Source organism: Mauremys reevesii, linkage group 13 (assembly GCF_016161935.1).
Source record: "Mauremys reevesii isolate NIE-2019 linkage group 13, ASM1616193v1, whole genome shotgun sequence".
Taxonomy (NCBI): Eukaryota; Metazoa; Chordata; order Testudines; family Geoemydidae; genus Mauremys; species Mauremys reevesii.
In genome coordinates this window covers 9,441,317-9,456,410 of record NC_052635.1, presented here as the reverse complement: position 1 = coordinate 9,456,410, position 15,094 = coordinate 9,441,317, and the positions used below count along the sequence as shown (strand labels likewise).

Here is a 15,094-nt window from a genome sequence, read left to right as displayed (position 1 = left end):
TATCAGGCCTATTGCACTGTCTGCCATCAGGAAGGGGAGAGGAGGGAATGCTGCTGTTCAGCGCTGCAGCACCGCGTCTACCAGCAGCATCCAGTAGACATAAGGTGACATTGAAAAAAGGCGAGAAATGATTTTTTCCCTTTTCTTTCACGGGGGGACAATGTTTTTGACCCTTCAGGCATTGGGAGCTCAGCCAAGGATGCAAATGGTTTTCAGAGACTGCGGGAACTGTGGGATAGCTCAAGTCTTCAGTCCGGCCCCCCCGCCCCCCTGTGAGCATCCATTTGATTCTTTGGCTTTCTTTTATGCTACTCACGCAGCACTGTGCTGAGCCCCTGCTGTGGCCTTTCTCTATCATAGCCTTTGAGATATTTTCAAATGTTTTGGCATTTCGTCTATTGGAACAGGGATCTGATAGAACAGATTCATCTCCCCATACTGAGATCAGATTCAGTATCTCCCGTACGGTCCATGCTGGAGCTCTTTTTTGATTCTGCGACTGCATGGTCACCCGTGTTGATCGGCGCTCTACGATGGGCAAACAGGAAATGAAATTCAAAAGTTCACGGGGCTTTTCCTGTCTACCTGGCCAGTGCATCCGAGTTCAGATTGCTGTCCAGAGCGGGCAAAATGGTGCACTGTGGGATAGCGCCCGGAGGCCAATACCGTCGAATTGCAGCCACACTAACCCTAATACGAAATGGCAATACTGATTTCAGCGCTACTCCCCTCGTCGGGGAGGATTACAGATACCAGTATTAAGAGCCCTTTATATCTATATAAAGGGCTTCGTTGTGTGGACAGGTGGAGGGTTAATGTGGTTTAACGCTGCTAAATTCAATATAAACTCTTATTGTAGACCAGGCCTCATTTTACTTCTGTGGAGTTACTCCGGATTTTATGAATTCATAAACAGATTGCACCCTATGTTCTCAAGGAGACAATTTTGTCATCAGTTAATTATATACAAGAATCAGAGTGGTAGCCGTGTTAGTCTGGATCTGTAAAAGCAGCAAAGAGTCCTGTGGCACCTTACAGACTAACAGACGTATTGGAGCATGAGCTTTCATGGGTGAATACCCACTTCATCGGATGCATGTCATGTCACCCACGCAAGCTCATGCTCCAATACATCTGTTAGTCTATAAGGTGCCACGGGACTCTTTGCTGCTTTTATATATCCAGGAAGAAGTTCAGAATGAAATCTCAATCTAGGTACAATGATGGACATTTTAATTTATGGTGAAGAACCTCCATACAAACAGTTTCTTTAATGCAGCTTTGGTCTCCTTGTTCCTCATGCTGTAAATGATCGGATTCATCACTGGAGGCACCAGGGAATAGAGAACACCCATCATGAGATCCAGACCTGATGCTGAGCTGGAGATGGGTTTCAAGTAGGCAAAGAAGCTAGTGCAAAGAAACAAAGAGACCACTGTGAGATGAGGCAGGCAGGTGGAGAAGGCTTTATGCCGGCCCTGCTCAGAAGGGATTCTCAGCACAGTTTTGAAGATCTGAACATAAGACACAATAATAAAAACAAAACAGTTTAAACATAAAAACACACTAAAGGCAAGAAGCACAACTTCACTGAGGTATGAGTCAGAGCAGGTGAGCTTGAGCAGCTGGGGGATTTCACAGAAGAACTGGTTGATGACATTGGAATGGCAGAAGGGTAACCTGAAGGTGTTGCCAGTGTGCAGGGCAGAGTAGACAATACCAGTAATCCAGGCACTGGCTGCCATTTGGACACAAGCTCTTCTGTTCATTATACTCTCGTAGTGCAGTGGTTGGCAGATGGCGACATATCGGTCGTATGCCATGATGGTGAGTAAGGCAAAATCAGTTGCAACGAAGAGGAGAAAGAGAAAGACTTGGGTGACACATCCAGGGTAAGAAATCAACCTGGTATTCATGAGGGAATTGGCCATGGATTTGGGGATGGTGACGGAGATGGAGCCGAGGTCTAGGATCGACAGATTCACCAGGAAGAAGTACATGGGGGTGTGAAGATGGTGGTTGAGGCCTACGGCTGCGATGATGAGAAGATTCCCCATCAGGCCTGCCAGGTAAAACACTACAAACATCACAAAGTGCAAAATCTGCAGCTCCCGAACATCACAGAATCCCAGGAGAAGGAACTCGGTCAGGGTAGTACGGTTGGACATTTTCTTTCTCAGTTCATTTTGTGATGGCTGTGGACAAAGATAGTGGTGGGGATTACAGTGACAGAGGGAATGGCCCTGATACCATGCAGCAATATCTCATGATGTGAGTGTCAACAATGCCCTGCGTTCATCACTGCTATTAACTAGTGGTTATCACACATTTGCAAATTGGCATGGATCCCTTAAAGTCAATGGAGGTGCATCAGTTTGCACCACTTAAAGATCTGACCCAGGATGTGGCTGAATAAAATGCCGTGTGGAGGATGGAGCAAAGTACTATCACAGTGCAACATTCTAGCCAAGCTGGATCCTCTTTTCCTACAAACAGCAGGTTCTAAGCTTGGGCATGAAACTAAAATGCTAAAATGACAACACTGCCCGATATCCACTCTCCAGGGAAATATGACATAGACTCACTCAGTATCCTGCATGAGAGCTCGTCTGTAGTGATTCCACTGCAACACCACATAGATGGCGTGCTGACTGCTTACGTATTGATTTATGACACAAGATCCCACTTCCATCTCTGTGTAACAATGGGCTAATAGCATCACTCAGCTACCTCTCTGCTGTGTCATTTACGTCTGTCACTTTATGTCTGTGCGGTTCAGTGACCGCCAGGAGACTTGGGTTCTATTCTTGGCACTGCCACTGACCTGCTGTGTGACCTTGGCCCAGTCACTTCCCCTCCCTGTGCTTCTGTTTCCCCTCCATCCCATTCTCTGCCTTGTCTGGTAGGACTGTGAGCTCTGTATGGGATGGGCTGCATCTTGTTATGTGTATGTTCGGTGCCACCATTTACAGCATTTTTGTTCAGCCAGCAGCAGTGTGGGATAGAGGATGCCGCACTAGCGCAGGAGATCTAGGTTCTAATACCATTCACCTCCTCTATGTCCTTGGCTGGGATAAGAGAGACAGGCTTTGGTGGGAGGGCTTCAATTCCCTGTTCTCCATCTAAGGCACTAGTATGCTTAATAAATATACTGTGGGCTACCAACTTTGCTGCTTACTCAGTTTTGCCATTCAACAAGTGCCCATTTGAAACAGAAATATACACCGTTGCAATAGAGTGACTGGCTTCAAATAATACTAATAATGTTAGGTTTCAGAGTAGCAGCCGTGTTAGTCTGTATCCGCAAAAAAAACAGGAGTACTTGTGGCACCTTAAAGACTAACAAATTTATTGTAGCATGAGCTTTCGTGAGCTAAAGCTCACTTCTTCGGATGCATAGAATGGAACACACAGACAGGAGATATTTATACATACAGAGAACATGAAAAGGTGGAAGTATGCATACCAACAGGCAGAGTCTAATCAATTGAGATGAGCTATCGTTAGCAGGAGGAAAAAAAACTTTTTGAAGTGATAATTAAGATGGCCCATAGAAGGTGTGAGGAGAACTTAACATAGGGAAATAGAATCAATTGGTGTAATGACCCAACCATTCCCAGTCTTTATTTAGACCACAGTTAATGGTATCTAGTTTGCATATTAATTCAAGTTCAGCAGTCTCTCTTTGGAGTCTGTTTTTGAAGTTTTTTTGTTGCAAAATTGCCACCTTCAAGTCTGTCACTGAGTGGTTAGGAAGGTTGAAGTGTTCTCCACTGGTTTTGAATGTTATGATTCCTGATGTCAGATTTGTGTCCATTTATTCTTTTGCGTAGAGACTGTCCGGTTTGGCCAATGTACATGGCAGAGGGGCATTGCTGGCACATGATGGCATATATCACGTTGGTAGATGTGCAGGTGTACGAGCCCCTGATGGTGTGTCTGATGTGATTAGGTCCTGTGATGGTGTCACTTGAATGGATATGTGGACAGAGCTGGCATCGGGCTTTTGCAGGATAGGTTCCTGGGTTAGTGTTTATGTTGTATGGTGTGCGGTTGCTGGTGAGTATTGCTTCAGGTTGGGAGGCTGTCTATAAGCAGACTGGCCTGTCTCCCAAGATCTGTGAGAGTGAGGATCATCTTTAAGGATAGGTTGTAAATCTTTGATGATGCGCTGGAGAGGTTTTAGTTGGGGCTGTAGGTGATGGCTAGTGGTGTTCTGTTATTTTCTTTTTAGGCCTGTCCTGTAGGTGGCTTCTGGGTACTCTTCTGGCTCTGTCAATCTGTTTTTCACTTCAGCAGGTGGGTATTGTAGGTTTAAGAATGCTTGATAGAGATCTTGTAGGTGTTTATCTCTGTCCGAGGATTGGAGCAAATACGGTTGTATCTTAGAGCTTGGCTGTAGACAATGGATCGTGTGGTGTCCGGGATGGAAGCTGGAGGCATGTAAGTAAGTATAGCGGTCAGTGGGTTTCCGGTATAGGGTGGTATTTATGTGACCATCGTTTATTAGCACAGTAGTGTCTAGGAAATGGACCGCTTGTGTGGATTGGTCTAGGCTGAGGTTGATGGTGGGATGGAAATTGTTAAAATCTCGGTGGAATTCGAGGCTTCTTTTCCATGAGTCCAGATGATGAAGATGTCATCAATGTAGCGCAAGTAGAGTAGGGTGTTAGGGAACGAGAGTTAAGGAAGCGTTGTTCTAAGTCAGCCATAAAGATGTTGGCATACTGAGGCCATGCGGTACCATAGCAGTGCCACTGACTTGAAGATATATATTGTCCCCAAATGTGAAATAGTTGTGGGTGAGGACAAAGTCACAAAGTTCAGCCACCAGGTTAGCCGTGATATTATCGGGGATACTGTTCCTGATGGCTTGTAGTCCATCTTCGTGTGGAATGTTAGTGTAGAGGCTTCCATCCATAGTGGCCAGAATGGTGTTTTCTGGAAGATCATTGATGGATTGTAGTTTCCTCAGGAAGTCAGTGGTGTCTCGAAGATAGCTGGGAGTGCTGGTAGCATAGGGCCTGAGGAGAGAGTCCACATAGCCAGACAATCCTGCTGTTAAAGTACCAAGCATTGGTACTTTAACAGCAGGATTGTCTGGCTATGTGGACTCTCTCCTCAGGCCCTATGCTACCAGCACTCCCAGCTATCTTCGAGACACCACTGACTTCCTGAGGAAACTACAATCCATCAATGATCTTCCAGAAAACACCATTCTGGCCACTATGGATGTGGAAGCCCTCTACACTAACATTCCACACGAAGATGGACTACAAGCCATCAGGAACAGTATCCCCGATAATATCACGGCTAACCTGGTGGCTGAACTTTGTGACTTTGTCCTCACCCACAACTATTTCACATTTGGGGACAATATATATCTTCAAGTCAGTGGCACTGCTATGGGTACCCGCATGGCCCCTCAGTATGCCAACATCTTTATGGCTGACTTAGAACAACGCTTCCTTAACTCTCGTTCCCTAACACCCCTACTCTACTTGCGCTACATTGATGACATCTTCATCATCTGGACTCATGGAAAAGAAGCCCTCGAGGAATTCCACCGAGATTTTAACAATTTCCATCCCACCATCAACCTCAGCCTAGACCAATCCACACAAGCGGTCCATTTCTAGACACTACTGTGCTAATAAACGATGGTCACATAAATACCACCCTATACCGGAAACCCACTGACCGCTATACTTACTTACATGCCTCCAGCTTCCATCCCGGACACACCACACGATCCATTGTCTACAGCCAAGCTCTAAGATACAACCGTATTTGCTCCACTCCTCGGACAGAGATAAACACCTACAAGATCTCTATCAAGCATTCTTAAACCTACAATACCCACCTGCTGAAGTGAAAAACAGATTGACAGAGCCAGAAGAGTACCCAGAAGCCACCTACTACAGGACAGGCCTAAAAAGAAAATAACAGAACACCACTAGCCATCACCTACAGCCCCAACTAAAACTCTCCAGCGCATCATCAAAGATTTACAACCTATCCTTAAAGATGATCCTCACTCACAGATCTTGGGAGACAGGCCAGTCCTTGCTTATAGACAGCCTCCCAACCTGAAGCAAATACTCACCAGCAACCGCACACCATACAACATAAACACTAACCCAGGAACCTATCCTGCAATAAAGCCCGATGCCAGCTCTGTCCACATATCCATTCAAGTGACACCATCACAGGACCTAATCACATCAGACACACCATCAGGGGCTCGTACACCTGCACATCTACCAACGTGATATATGCCATCATGTGCCAGCAATGCCCCCTGCCATGTACATTGGCCAAACCGGACAGTCTCTACGCAAAAGAATAAATGGACACAAATCTGACATCAGGAATCATAACATTCAAAAACCAGTGGGAGAACAATTCAACCTTCCTAACCACTCAGTGACAGACTTGAAGGTGGCAATTTTGCAACAAAAAAACTTCAAAAACAGACTCCAAAGAGAGACTGCTGAACTTGAATTAATATGCAAACTAGATACCATTAACTGTGGTCTAAATAAAGACTGGGAATGGTTGGGTCATTACACCAATTGATTCTATTTCCCTATGTTAAGTTCTCCTCACACCTTCTATGGGCCATCTTAATTATCACTTCAAAAAGTTTTTTTTCCTCCTGCTAACGATAGCTCATCTCAATTGATTAGACTCTGCCTGTTGGTATGCATACTTCCACCTTTTCATGTTCTCTGTATGTATAAATATCTCCTGTCTGTGTGTTCCATTCTATGCATCCGAAGAAGTGAGCTTTAGCTCACGAAAGCTCATGCTACAATAAATTTGTTAGTCTTTAAGGTGCCACAAGTACTCCTGTTTTTTTTTACTAATAATGTTAATATTCCCAACCTGGTTGAAATCAAAGTTTCCAATCTGGAATATTCAGACAGTTTTTGTTTAAATTATTTCAAAGGAAAACTAGGGTGTGAAGATGGTTGTTGTAGTAAAATGAGGCCCTGAAACATAAACACTTATCAGAGGCCCAGTATAAGGCCTAAGGCCTGAACTAAAGTAATGGTCAAGACTTTGCTAACATAAAGCAAAGTTAAGCTGTGAGCCAGAGGCAGGCCCTGCTCACAGAAGCTGGCAAGGAAATGGTTGATGCTGCAAAAAGAGACATACCTAAAAGGCACTGGACACCAGCTATCAGATCATTCGCATAGTTGTACGTGCACACAAATAACAAGGAACAGGCTGACCCATCCCAATGCAGGGCCAAAAGGGTAACATGATGGATAGAGTTGTTTTGTTCGAACCAATATGTACAAAGTGAGAGGCGGCACCTTACTACGTAGAGGGGTTGCACCTCGATACGTCAGGAGTGATGGGTAACTTGTTTGCACCTCTCTATAGGAATGCACCTCTGAGTGGATGTCTTTGTCCAGCCTAGGGGGCAGTGGAAAGTCCCGCCACTGACCCAGCTGAGTCCATTGTCAGGGAGCACATATGTACTGGCTAGCAGCACCTTAGCAGCACCCTTGACTTCTATGCTGTGGAAATCTGGAGACTGTGTTTCTCTTTGACAATAAACCTGGCCAATGTGCCTTCGTACCTTACTAGAGTCTGTGGTCATTGGGGGTTCTCTCAGGGTCTGCTGTGGCAGCTATCTGCATAGAGCTGGGACAGCACACAGAGGGAACATGCACACAGACGATTGATATCAACATTGAACAGAGCAGACCACCACACCGGTAGCATCTGATAACAGTTGTTAAATGCTATGGCTGAGATGATGAGAAGGAAGGACAAAGACAACAGCCGGGTTAAAGTGACAGCGCGTATGGCCCTGATTTCCCTTAGTAATATCTCATGGTAGGAGTATGAAAGGTGCACATCACTCATCAGTGCCATTGACTAGGAGAGGTGAATTAACACAAGAGTGGAAATTGGCATGGCCTCCTTAATATCCATGGAGCTGCATCAGTTTACAAAGTCTGAAGATCTGGATTGATAAAATACAGTATGAGGGATGGAGCAAAGCACATCCAACCCCAATGATCTGGCCAAGATATTTCCTTTGTTGGGGAAATATGCAAACTTGGATGTGGAGGTAACATACTAAAAAGCAAATGCTGCCTGATTTCCAGTTTCTGAGGAAATAAGACATGGACTCAGAAAGCATCTCCAATGACAGCTCAGCTGTAAGGACTCACTGCCACACCACATAGACGGCCTCCTGCCTGTTACCAAATCTGATTTGTGACACCAGATCCCAGCGGCATTTCCATCTCTGTGTGATGAGGGGCTAATAGCATCGCTCAGCTCCATCTGTGTTGTGTAATTTCCCTCTGTGACTCTATATCTTTATGGTTCAGTGGCCATCAGGAGACTTGGTTTCTATTCTTGGATCTGCCATTGACCTGCTGTGTGACCTTGGGCCAAGCACTTCCAGTCCTTGTATCTCTATTTCCCCTCCCTCCCTCCCTCTCTCTCTCCCTCCCTTTCTCTGTCCTGTCCACTTCAGCTGTAAACTCTCCAGGACACAGGCTGTGTCTTACTACATGTGTGTGCTCTCCGCCTGTTAAGAGTATTTTTGGTTACCGGGCATCAGTGTGGGACAGAGGATATGGTGCTAGAACAAATCTGGGGTCTAGCCACATTGCCCTCTTCTATGTCATTGAGCAGAGACAGGCTTTGGCTGGGGGCTTCAACTCTCTGTGCCTCAGTTTAAAGGTGCCTGCATGTATAAAACATACTCTGAGGATACTAACCAGGGCTGGCTCCAGGCACCAGAATAGCAAGCAGGTGTCTGGGGCGGCCAATGAAGAGAGGGGTGGCACGTGCAGCCATTGGGCAATAATTTGGCAGCGAGGCCATCACTCGCTCTCAGAGTGAAGGACCTGCCACTGAATTGCTGCTGCTTTTTTTTTTTCTGCTTTGGGCGGCAAAAATGCTAGAGCCGGCCCTGATACTAACATTGCAGCTTACTCAGTTTTACCATCCTACATGAATCTCTTCGAAAAAGCAATAAATGTGATTGAAATAGAGGGTGTTATTGGACATATCAATGCTGGCTTAGTTATAAATTTCTAACCTGGGAAATTCAGATGTTTTCTGTTTAAATTATTTCCAAGGAAAACTGGGTTAAATTGAAAAAAAGTTTTATAGTAGGTCTGTGCTATCCTTAAAAACAACAACAATAATTTTTTTTCAAAACTCTCCATGAAAATTTTTCAGTATTTTTACCAGCAATTATTTGTTTCTCAATTCACAAAATCAGAAAAAGGTTTGCTTTTCTATAACGTCAATGAAAATTGAAAATTTTATGCTGTAAAAAGTGAGCAACTCTAGATGTTTGATTGAATGATAGTAAAGGTTTTAGAGAGTTCCAAATGTAACTCATAATTCTAGTATTACATTGCTCCAGTATATTAGCTCCCACACATATTTAAGAGAAATAGCAGACTTACAGTGTTGGTCTTTGTGGAATGTTTCCCAGCCACTGGCAGGATTCTTTAGTCCTTCTCTATCTGTGCACCTGTCAATAATGCCTCATCACTGTGTAATCCAACTGCTGTCTCCCTGTCCCTTCGCAATATCCCCTGAGTTACTGGGTCTCTCTGCAGTTCCTAGCGGACAGGGACACACTCCACAGATGGATGCTCCCCTCTTTGGGCAGGCTTGGCTGAAAGGTGAAGGATTAAATGGGATTGGGGACTGAAAGCCCCTCCCAGCTCTGAAACTGATCCTGGCTTGTGCAAGATTCAGACACAGTCAGCATGTACCTTGCCTGGAGCTAAATAGCAGAATCTGGTCTCCATGGCTGTGAGCCAAGTTCTGATCTCACCTCAGGAACAATTCACCTTGACAACCTTCCCTAACTGACCTTAACCCCACAGAAGAGGAATAGCACCCAGGCTGGATCTCACACGATGGCAGTATCCCTGCAAGAGCCCTTGGTTAAAAACAAGGCAGGGCTGAGTCCCATGTGGCATCCCAAAGAGATTTCAGAATAGAATATACATTGGTAGTACAGACATGTCACCTACAACAGCTCAGAGCCCAGTGGCACCAGAACCCCAGGAGTCCTGGAATAGCCTGTTCCTTCATTAATGCCACATAAACAGCTCTGGAGGAGCAGAGATTTTTTTTTTCTCATGAATTTCATCAACAGCTCTTGGGTTGCAGCTACCAGAGGAACCCACAGCTCAGGCTGCTTTGGCTTTTTGATGTTAGTCACTAAGAGATACCCAGAGGCAAACAGTGAAAGCTCTGTGAAATGTCCTAACCACTGCACTACGAGAGCATAATGAACAGGAGAGCGCAAGAGGGGAGGACTCCTGTCTCATACTGAGAAAGTGGGACAATCAGCGAGTTATCTTAAGTGCCTATACACAAATGTGAGAAGCATGGGAAACAAGCAGGGAGAACTGGAAGTCCTGGCACAGTCAAGGAATTATGATGTGATTGGAATAACAGAAACTTGATGGGATAACTCACATGACTGGAGTACTGTCATGGATGGATATAAACTGTTCAGGAAGGACAGGCAGGGCAGAAAAGTTGGGGGGCGTGGGTTGCATTATATATAAGAGACCGGTAAGATTGCTCAGAGCTCCAGTATGAAACTGGAGAAAACCTTGTTAAGAGTCTTTGGGTTAAGTTTAGAGGCAAGAGCAACAAGGGTGATGTCGTAGTGGGCGTATGCTATAGACCACCAAATGAGAAGTATGAGGTTGACAAGGCTTTAATTGGACAACTAACTGAAGTTTCCAGATCACAGGCCCTGATTCTCATGGGAGACTTTAATCACCCTGAGATCTTCTGGGAAAGCAATACAGCAATGAACAGACCATCAAGGAAGTTTTTGGAGAGTGATGGAGATAACTTCCTGGTACAAATGCTGGAGGAACAAACTAGGGCAGGGGTTGTCAACCTTTCAGAAGTGGTGTGCCAAGTCTTCATTTATTCACTCTAATTTAATATTTCGTGTGCCAGTAATACATTTTAACGTTTTTAGAAGGTCTCTTTCTAGAAGTCTATAATATATAACAAACTACTGTTGTATGTAAAGTAAAAAAGGTTTTTAAATTGTTTAAGAAGCTTCATTTAAAATTAAATTAAAATGCAGAGCCCCCCGGACCGGTGGCCAGGACCTGGGCAGTGTGAGTGCCACTGAAAATCAGCTCGCATGCCGCCTTCGGCACATGTGCCATAGGTTGCCTACCTCTGAACTATGGGCTGTGCTTCTCTTGATCTGCTGCTTACAAACAGGGAAGAATTGGTAGGGGAAGTAGAAGTGTGTGGCAACCTAGGCAGCAGTGACCATGAGATGGCTAAGTTCAGGATCCTGACAAAAAGGAAGAAAGGAGAGTAGCAAAATACGGACCCTGGACTTCAGAAAAGCAGACTTTGACTCCATTAGGGAACTGATGGGCAGGATCCCCTGGGAGGCTAATATGAGGGGGAAAGGAGTCCAGGAAAGCTGGCTGTATTTTAAAGAACCCTCACTGAGGGTGCAGGAACAAACCATCCCAATGTGCAGACAGAATAGAAAATATGGCAGGCGACCAGCTTGGCTTAACAGTGAAATCTTCAGAGAGCTTAAATACAAAAAGGAAGCTTACACGAAGTGGAATTTGGACAGATGACTTTGGAGGAATTTGGAGGAGTATAAGCATATTGCTAGAGTATGCAGGGTGTAATCAGGAAGGCCACGGCACAACTGGAGTTACAACTAGCAAGGGATGTGAAGAGTAACAAGAAGGGTTTCTACAGGTATGTTACCAACAAGAAGAAGGTCAGGGAAAGTGTGGGACCCTTACTGAATGTGGGAGGCAACATAGTGACAGAGGATGTGGAAAAAACTGAAGTACTCAATATTTTTTTTGACTCGGTCTTGCCAGACTGCTGCACTGGGTAACACAGAATGGAGAGGAGTTGAGCAGCCCTCAGTAGTGAAAGAATAGGTTAAGGACTATTTAGAAAAGCTGGACATGCAAAAGTTCATGCATCCAGATATAATGCATCCAAGTATGCTGAGGGAGTTGGCTGATGTGATTTGCAGAACCATTGGCCATTAGCTTTGAAAATTCGTGGTGATTGGGGGAGGTCCCGGATGACTGGAAAAAGGCTAATGTAGTGCCCATTTTTTAAAAAGGGAAGAAAGAGAACCTGGGGAACTACAGACCGGTCAGCCTCACTTAAGTCCCCGGCAAAATCATGGAGCAGGTCCTAAAGGAATCCATTTTGAAGCACTTGGAGGAGAGGAAGGTGATCAGGAACAGTCAACATGGATTCCCCAAGGGCAAATCATGCCTGACCAACCTGATTGACTTCTATGATGAGATAACTGGCAATAAATAATAATAACAACAATAATAATGCAGCTAACTTATGTGATCTAGACACAATTGGATCCTCGTGTGGATAAGAGACCATTGGCCAGATCCCAATCTATCCTTTGAAGCAAATGGCTGAATCTCATTTGTTATGGTTGTACGGTTAGAATAACCTCTGCTTTCTGCTCTGGTCTTTGAGTGCACACCCCATGTCTCCGTCTTCTGCCTGTCCCTCTCAGAGTTGAATGACGTGATTTTCCCTCTCAAATTGGCTATAGCAATTTGTGCACCCACTGTTATTTCTCCCTCTGTGCTTGGTACCAGCAGTTCTTCCCAGAGGAGCTGTGACCAGTAGTAAGTTGAGTGACTAGCCCAGCCTTCACTATACAAAGTACAATTTATTTACACTGCAGGAATAAAGTGTAACATAAGAAAAAATATGAGCAATTCCAGATCAATCACTGCAGTTGTTTGGTAGGATAAACATTTATGATTATTACCCAGACTCAGTTTGTCTTTAGGAAACATTGCAATAGTTTTCTCTTCCAAAATGCCTTTTCACCATAGCAAGAGGAATACAATATTTATTTACTTATTTTTTTAAAAAAGATATTATACATAATTTTAAAAGGAGTAGGTGCCTTATTACATCATAAATAAGACAATAAAATCACATCAGCATTAACAATCATTTAAACAGGAACTCAGGTATCCATAAACCTACAGAAACTTTTTTTAATTGTTCATCATTGGGGAAAGGAAAATTTAAGTCACCCAGAAAATCCTTTAAAAGACATTATGACATTGACACATTGAATAGATGACAAAATAAATGGATATCCAGATTTAATCAAACATATTCCACCCTGCAAATTCCTATTCCCCAAAAGTGACCTGGAACAAAGAAGCAAGCCAAGCAATGAATAAATAAAATGAAACAACATGAAAAAGAAACAACCAAGCAAACAAACAAGCCAAACCTCTCATACCCCGATCACAAATTTTATGCCCCCAAAAAGGAGAAGCACAAGAAAATTCATGAAGTCCACGAGTGACTTAGCTAGGGCTATTGATATTCTGTGCAACATGCTAAATTAGCAAGGTGATGTTAGCAGTATAAGACAGAGAGAAGGGTGTGTGTGTACATTTGTGGATAGATATTAAGATTTTGATCTTTTTTACGGTGATGTAATTCTAAATTAACTCATTTTATTTCAGTGGAGTTAGTCCGGATTTTATGATTTCATAAACAGATTGCACCCTATTTTCTCAAGGGGACAATTTTGTCATCAGTTGATTATATCCATAAAGAAGCTCAGAATGAAATCTCAATCAATTAGTAATGATGGACAATTTAATTCTTGCTAATTAACCTCCAAACAATCAGTTTCTGTAATGCAGCTTTGATCTCCTTATTCCTGATGCTTCAGATGATTGGATTCATTATTGGAGGCACCAGGGAATATAGAACACCCATCATGAGATCCATATTTGATGCTGAGCTGGAGGTGGGTTTCATGTACTCAAAGAAGCCAGTGCAAAGTAACAAAAAGACCACAGTGAGGTGAGGGAGGCAGGTGGAGAAGGCTTTACCTCGGCCCTGCTCAGAAGGGATTCTCAGCACTGCTTTGAAGATGTGAACATAAGACACAATTATAAAAACAAAGCAGTTTGAACCTAAAAACATACTAAAGGCAATAGCCCAAATTTCACTGAGGTACGAGTCAGAGCAGGTGAGATTGAGTAGCTGGGGGATTTCACAGAAGAACTGGCTGATGACACTGGACTGACAGAAGGGCAACCTGAAGGTGTTCCCAGTGTGCAGGGCAGAGTAGACAATACCAGTAATCCACGCACTGGCTGCCATTTGGACACAAGCACTCCTGTTCATTATGCTCTCGTAGTGCAGTGGTTGGCAGATGGCAACATATCGGTCGTATGCCATGATGGTGAGTAAGGCAAAATCAGTTGCAGGGAAGAGGAGAAAGAGAAAGACTTGGGTGACACATCCAGGATAAGAAATCACCCTGGTGTTTATGAGAGAATTGTCCATGGATTTGGGGATGGTAACTGAGATGGAGCCAAAGTCTAGGATGGACAGATTAACCAGGAAGAAGTACATGGGGGTTTGAAGATGGGGGTTGAGGGCTACGGCTGTGATGATGAGAAAATTCCCCATCAGGCCTACCAGGTAAATCACTAGGAACATCACAAAGTGCAAAATCTGCAGCTCCCGAACATCAGAGAATCCCAGGAGAAGGAACTCGGTCAGGGTGGTCTGGTTGGACAGTTTCTTTCTCAGTTCATTATGTGATGGCTGTGGAGGGAAGGACATAGACAGTGGTGGGGATTAGAGTGAGAGAGGGAGTGGCCCTGATTCCCCGCAGCATTATCTCATGATGTGAGTGTCAACAATGCCCAGCACTCGTCACTGCTATTTAACTAGGAGTGGTGAGTTATCACACACGTGCAAATTGACATGGCTCCCTTAAAGTCAATGGAGCTGCATCATAGAATCATAGAATATCATAGTATATCAGGGTTGGAAGGGACCTCAGGAGGTCATTTAGTCCAACCCCCTGCTCAAAGCAGGACCAATTCCCAACTAAATCATCCCAGCCAGGGCTTTGTCAAGCCTGACCTTAAAAACCTCTAAGGAAAGAGATTCCACCACCTCCCTAGGTAACACATTCCAGTGTTTCACCACTCTCTGAGTGAAAAAGTTTTTCCAAATATCCAACCTAAACCTCCCCCACTGCAGTTTGCACCATCTA

General features: G+C 44.2%; 2 protein-coding genes across 2 annotated transcripts; both read right to left on the bottom strand.

Annotated features, from left to right (window-relative positions):
• Positions 1–1,232: 1,232 nt before the first annotated feature.
• Positions 1,233–2,168, bottom strand: LOC120380958 (olfactory receptor 14A16-like). The gene has a single exon (XM_039498902.1). It carries the CDS (start codon positions 2,166–2,168, stop codon positions 1,233–1,235), a length of 936 nt encoding a protein of 311 aa, XP_039354836.1.
• Positions 2,169–13,746: 11,578 nt separating this feature from the next.
• LOC120380487 (olfactory receptor 14A16-like) lies at positions 13,747–14,529 on the bottom strand. The gene has a single exon (XM_039498199.1). It carries the CDS (start codon positions 14,527–14,529, stop codon positions 13,747–13,749), a length of 783 nt encoding a protein of 260 aa, XP_039354133.1.
• Between the last annotated feature and the right edge of the window lie 565 nt (positions 14,530–15,094).